General features: G+C 36.3%; 1 protein-coding gene across 10 annotated transcripts in view; it reads left to right on the forward strand.

Annotated features, from left to right (window-relative positions):
• ap1b1 (adaptor related protein complex 1 subunit beta 1) overlaps positions 1-7,309 on the forward strand; it is a 52,146-nt gene that overhangs the window by 36,315 nt on the left and 8,522 nt on the right. For all 10 annotated transcript variants that reach the window (XM_079816335.1, XM_079816343.1, XM_079816336.1 and 7 more), the window contains one exon: positions 2,617-2,771. In XM_079816335.1, coding sequence (XP_079672461.1) covers positions 2,617-2,771 — 155 coding nt within the window. The remainder of the gene's footprint in view (positions 1-2,616; positions 2,772-7,309) is intronic.

A 7,309-nucleotide genomic window follows, 5' to 3' on the forward strand; every position in this document is an offset into this window, starting at 1 on the left:
AGGGAATAATCCTCTTCCAAATAACTGCATAAAATAATTGTGAATCACACAGGCATGAACATGCACACACACTCTCAGTGATATTGCTAATGAATGCACAGTGGGTGTCTTCAATGCTCTTTTTAAATCTTTGTCCTTTTTTTTGACACTCTCTTCTTTCCATGTGGCTTGATGTTAAATAAAGATGTTTCCTGCATCGTTATATATTAATCTACTGCCCACAGCAAAATATTTTTTTGTTAGCCCAGATTCTGATTAAAATAGAATGTGATGAGAGAGAAAGTCTGAGCGGTGCAAATTTTAAAGAAACAACACAGCATTTTTGTTTCTCATTGTTTGCAAGTTTGGGGTAATCTCCAAATGAATGTAGAAACAACATAAAAACAGTTGCCTATATTTTAAATATTTGTTAAATGGCATCTTTTTATGAAAGAAGGCCAGTATCACCGATACTGCTACTGATGTCTCTACGAAATTGATTTTTTTGTTTATCGTTATAGCTAGTAATTATAGCCATTCAGCCTTACGGTATACTTGAAAGCTATACATTTTAACATGTATTAGGCATTTATAAAAAAAAAATAACAACTTTTAATTTAAGTGAATTAATTACTCGTTCCAAACCCATAAGACCTTTGTTCATCTTCGGAACACAAATGAAGATATTTTTTGTGAAATCGGAGAGCTCTCTGACCCCTCCATAGACAGCAATTTAATTATCACTTACAAGGCCCAGAAAGGTAGGAAAGACATCGTTAAAATAGTCCATGTGACTACAGTGGTTCAACCTTGATTTTTTTGAAGTGACGAGAATTCTTTTTGTGCGCAAAACACAAACAAAATAACGACTTTATTCAACAATCTCTTCTTGTCTGTGCCAGTCTCCTACACTCCTACCATTGGCTAGCTCCTGCGTCAGCATCACACGTATGCGTCGGGGTGCTTACGTGAACAGCATCGGCCAATGGTAAGCTGGCATTCTAATTTAGCGTAGGAGACTGGCACGGCTGAGAAGAGACGATTGATATTTTTGTTTGTTTTTTGTGCACAAAGTATTCTCGCTGCTTGAACCACTTTAGTCACAAAGACTATTTTAATGATATTGTTCCTACCTTTCTGGGCCTTGAAAGTGGTAGTTAAATTGCTGTCTATGGAGGGGTCAGAAAGCTCTCAGATTTCATCAAAAATATCTTAATTTGTGTTCCGAAGATGAACGAAGGTCTTACGGGTTTGGAACAACATGAGGGTATATTAATTTTTGAGTGAACTAACCCTTTAAAACAATCTTCACATAAACCCATAATAAATGTCACATTTACATGTGCCATTCATTATATAAGGGCTCAATTTTTTTCTATTGGTCCAGTCAGACCGGTTCAGATCTTTACTTGCCTTGTCAAAATACACAAAAGTTTTTGTTTTCGTTGTTTTTGACCCATGTAACCTTGTAAACAGTGGTTTTAAGGTTTTTATATAGGTCTAACGTGAGATTTTTAAAGAAATTGAATAAAGTTATCAAACACTTCACAGTCTTCACTGCATAAATGATAAATTAAATATAGGTTAATCCTTATTAAAGCTACAGAAGTTACTCAGTCAAGAGCAGTGAATGATTTTCTCTTTAAATTTTTTTATTTGATTATCCTTAATGACAGAGAGCAGCAGGTTTATTAGGCTGCTGTCACTTTAAGAGCTGCCGCTGCTGCACATGACGCGGATCTGATACGCATCCCATTTTCTCACAACTTGTTTAAAGTGCCCCTATTATGCTATTTGAAAGTAATAACGTCGGTAAGCCGGAAACATACACAAAATAAAACACAAAACTATGTATTTTGAACACCCTGTAGAAAATATATACATCTATAATTAATCATACTTGTAGGTTGTGATTCTGAGGAGCAATCTGGTCCAATAAACTGAGTACTGACCCATCTTCTAAGAGCAAGTGCTTTGTTTGCGGGCAGCATTATGCAAATGTATTTTCTAGTGACGTAGAACTGTCACGCAGTGAGATTTTCTAGTGACGTAGAACTGTCACGCAGTGAGATTCGCACTTTAACTCAATTAAGACTGCTTGTGAAAAAATATATATATATATATTCAATTAATTCAATTATGTAAGGAATTGACAATGGGGCATTTAATTATTATTATTATTATTATTATTAGAAAAATGTTTGTACTATTAAAAAAAAAAAAAAAACGTTTAAATTCAAATAAATGATTTCTATTAATCAGAAATCCTGAAAAAAAGTATCACGGTTTCCACAAAAATATTAAGCAATATTTTTAACATTGACTAATTATACTAAGAGCACCAAATCCGCATATTAGAATGATTGCTGAAGGATCATGGGACACTGAAGACTGAAAATGTAATGATGCTGAAAATTTTGCCCTTAAAATAAAAGTTATTTTAAATTGTTATAATGAATTAGTGAACTATTCTTTTTTTTATTAGACTAATTACTGACTGGTTCATATGACAATGTGTAAGTAAAAATACACATTTGAAACAGAGTTGCCATAGAGACTCACTCAGGTTCAATTTGTCTTCAGAAAACCTGCCGTGTGTGTCTGTTTTGGTAATGAGTAACTTCTTTCTCCTCACAGACGCGGCCAGCAACAAGCTGCAAGGCAGTAATATCTTCACCATAGCCAAGAGAACAGTGGAGGGTCAGGACATGCTGTACCTGTCCATCAAACTCACCAATGGCATCTGGGTGCTGGCAGAAATGCGTGTGCAGACCGGAAGCCCCATCTACACGGTAAATGGAAACAAAGAGAGATAAAGGATGTTTTTTTACAAGTATGTGAAGAGACTAGCAAAGTACCACTGGAACACACACACACACATACATGGATCGATAAAGACAAGAGGATGTGCAGGAGGAGACAGTAGCAGCCGCATGTCAGAGAGTGTGTTGCACAGAACGACTCCCTTGTTGCTTCCTAATGAGTCATGCGTGAGAGAGGAAAAGGGTCAGATGGGAAAGGACTGCTGGGAAGATCAAACGCTCTCTTAAAACCTACCAAGCTGCATGGCTAGATAGCATTTTTTTTGGCATTATAGAAGCCTCAGTTTCCAAAAATGCCATCTAGTCAGGCTGCATGCTAGGTTAGAGACCCAGCCATTGTGTTCAGAGAGAGTGTTTGGCGAATCCTGGGTGGGTGAAGATAAGGAAAGATGATTTTCAAGAAAAGATGTCAATCCTGCCAGTCCTTCCTCCTTTTGGTTTGTGGGATTTACCATTATTCTCTCTCATGTGCCCTTTCACATTTCTCACATGAATCATGCCTCAAGCACATTTGTAGGGAATTCATTCTTAAGAATGCCAATTTCTTTGTATTTTTCAACTTAAGAAAAAAAACTATATTTTGTATTCCCAAAAACTTTTCTTAAGATTGTTCTTAAGATCAAATGTAATAAGTATTTATATTCCCAAAAAGAATGTTCTTAAAAATCATAGTAAATAACTTCTTAAAGTTCGGATAAGAACCTCCAACCGTTCTTAAATAGCCAAATGTAAGATGTTTAATGAATTTATTGGGTTTCAAATATTAAGCATTACAACATAACACTAGTTAGCTAAATATAATACATATTACTACTAGTATCATGAATGTGGAGGAGTACTTTGTAGTGACACCGATCGATCGTTTTCACAAATGCATGATGCACTTACTCAAGCTAGAACTAGTGAGGCAGCACACCGATACAGGACACATTCACTGTAAAGAGAGCGTAAGACGAAGCACAAATGAATGGGAAAAAGCGCTGCATCTTGAGACAGCTCTTTTAAAATAAAGATTTTAACTTTACACGGCACATTAAAAGCACAACGCTGAGTGATTAACTCCCATCAAGCCAGTCACGATGAGAATAGTCAGTGCTTATTATGATGTCTGTGGTAATCTGTGCAAAAAGAGTGGCTTTGAGGTGTTTTTCATTCAGCAATACCCGCCTTTCAACCAAATAACACCTTTCATCATCATCTTAAGTTAAAAAAAAATTAAGATGTTCTTAAGAAAATATTTGAGAACTTCAAGTAATGCTCTCTTAGATTTTATCTTAAGAATTTTCTTAGCTTCTTTCTGAAGATTTTTGGGAATCCAGTCCCAGTTCTTCTATCAGATCTCCCAGTAGCAGAATATGCATCCACCTGAGAGAATTTAATTATTAATATATTATACATTTACTTTTGTTCCCTCAGGGTTCATTAGAAAGTGCAGCTTTTTCATCATAACATGCTCTTCTTTTGTGTTATTTCACCAGGATGTGCACTTTGCATGAATAGCGTACAAATTGGTGTGCCATTACTTTTACTTTCCTTTTAATCAATGGTGGCACAAATGCAATGTTCTTTGAAGAGGTAACATCAGATATGTTACATAAACTATTATCTAACATAAAATTAATCACATCAAATAGATCTAGCCCCTACCAAGTGCTTAATTTAGGCTAAATCTGCACCATGTGCCCATGCATCCTCCATCACATCTTGTTGTCTACGTAATGAATGTGTTATGATCTGTGGTGTTGGTTTTCCTGTTTACCAAGAATTAGAATTGTTTTTCAGATTTAATTCCAGGAAAAATCTAATTTAATAGCCTCCTTTAAAGTAGTTGCTCTACAATGGGAACCCTCAGACTCACAGCATGTGCTTTTAATGTGCACAAGTCTCACTCTCCTATATACACACACCAGCGTTTCCTTCAGCGCTTTTAAGCGGCGGCACTCCACTGGTGCTGTTAAATCTACACTGCCACCACAAAGAAATTCTATTTTAACTGAGATATATGGGCTGCCAGTCTAAATTAAATGTGATTGGATAAGACAGAGTATAGGCAAAAATAATAGCAAGAGTTCTTCTCATGATTGCTTGCAAAAACAAATGTATAGCGTAACCAGTGTAGTCAGATTCGTGAGAAAATTACTCTTGAGTCGCTTCTTTTAATGAATTGGTCATTGAATAAACTTAGGGGTGTAACAGTATACAAAACTGACGGTTCGGTTCATACCTCGGTTTTGAAGTCATGTTTCGGTATGGGTTCGGTACAGCCTAAAACATGTACATGGTACAACATGATTTCAAACCGTGATTTTTGTCTTACCCTGAATCATTATCATAATACTTATAATACGTGTTTATATTGGGACTATTTCAGACTAGGGCTGTCAACGAATATTCTAAATTCGAATATATATTCGAATAGTTTTTAAAAAACGAATTTCGAAGGTGAAAATGAATATTCCAATAAATAAAAAAATTTGGGGGAAAAAACGCCCGCAGTAGTAGAGGCGTGGCTGTCTGTTTTGCGAGTGAAGCCTTGTGTTCTTTGGCCTGTCTCCGCAGCGCGAGCCTCCGCTGACTGCGCGCGCTCCTCCCCAAACGGACGAGGTGTTTATATTTGACGCGCTCGCCGTTGTGCTTTTCTTTGAAACGACAGATGGCGACTCGGAGTAATTGTTCTATAAACCATCAGGAAAAGAGTCGAGAAGAAGTGGGCTGATGTACATAGGTGACAATATTTATTTTAGTACACTTCACCGAAAACCACACTACAAAAGAATCATGTAAAACAGATCAAAATAAACCTTGATATTACTTGTGACATGAGAACAAAATGTATGTAGAAATAAATGTAAGGTTAACTTATACAACTCAATTTATGATATCTAAATGTTTCCTAATTTCACTAAACACTTTAGTGAGTTTTCACTTAGTGTCGTGAACTTTTCTTTATTAAACGGGCTTTTTTATGCTTTTGTAGGCTCGTTTTGTACATATAAGCAACTAATTTGTATGTGCAAACTGGACCACCCTTACTTTGCATCGCCCGCCACAAGCTCTCTGTCTGCAACACGACAAGAGGCCATAACGGAGAAATTAATTTAGTTCATTTGTAAGGACATGAGAGCGATCAGTTTCGTGGATGGGGCAGGCTGGAGTTCTGTCAAGCAATGGAACCGAGGTACTGACTGAATAGATATTGCATGAATAAAGGATAATGCACTGCTTCCACTGGTTTGATTATTTACCGTTTCATGTCAAGGAAAAGTTCCATGTTTACCACAGCACAGCTCGCTCGGAGCGTTCAATAATATGCTGTTAAACTTATATTAATATTTGTTTCAATCACTGAATGAAGCCTGCTATATTTGGGACAAGAGTCGCGACCTTAAATTGCTTGCACAAAACTCTTGATCAGCTCTCAAAATGTGTGTGTTCATTTAAACCGTTATGCGCAGAGAGCGTGAGGGCGAGACAGAGAGTGAGGTCTGCGGTCTTTAGCCATTAGTTGATTTACTTGTTTTTGTGTAGGTAATACGTTGTCAAATATGTTTAAACTTAAATAGACTACCTATATAAGTAGTTATGTCTCTTTGTATTCATTTGTCCTGTTATTGACGTAATGCGCGTCATTGATAAAATGCGCAACCAGATGTTCGAATAGTTCGAATATTCGTGCTTTTTTTTAGAGGGAATATTCGAACGTCATTTTTGAGCAATTTTGACAGCCCTATTTCAGACCGGTCTGGTAGGAACCGCTGCGGAGGAGCACAGTCCCTGTATATATACACAATGTGTATATAGATATATATATGTGTATATATATAGTTTGCATGTTTGCATACAATGTGTGTGTAATATATATATATATTACACACACATTGTATGCAAACATGCAAACTTCACATAAGGCAGTTTTTGCATTATGTTTTGACTCTAATTCGTTGTTGAAATATAATCACCGTCCTTTTCATGGCAGATTTATTTAAACATACATTAAATACTTAAGACATCACTAACAGGTTAAGTAGAATTGAATGAATATATAGGCTAATATAGTGCATATATTTCGTGAATTAATTAATTTCTCTAGTGGACTAACCAGCTGTGTACACAATGAATGACTTGCCTGAGGTAAATGTAATGCTATGTGACATTGTTTAAAAGCTGTTTTTTCGACGTCTTTCCACCATTGAAACACTGATTGAGCGATTACACGACATGATACATTTCAGTAAGTTGTAATGTATCATCAACATACCTTCAGATGTTAATTCATGTTTATTCTTTGACTAGGAAGAGATGGTCGCGTTCACTCGCGCGCCGCGCTTCTGTGGCTATACAGTGATCTCTCACGCCACATTAAAGAGCGTCAAAACAGCCTGTATTGTTTGAATTTCGTGATTAAAATTAACTGAATTCTTAATATGTTCATGTGGGAACTTGGATTTCGAAACGGTTCGGTACAAATACGTGTACCGTTACACCCCTAAATAAACTTGCTAAATTCG

This window comes from Gobio gobio (assembly GCF_949357685.1).
Source record: "Gobio gobio genome assembly, chromosome: 4".
NCBI classification, from domain to species: domain Eukaryota; kingdom Metazoa; phylum Chordata; class Actinopteri; order Cypriniformes; family Gobionidae; genus Gobio; species Gobio gobio.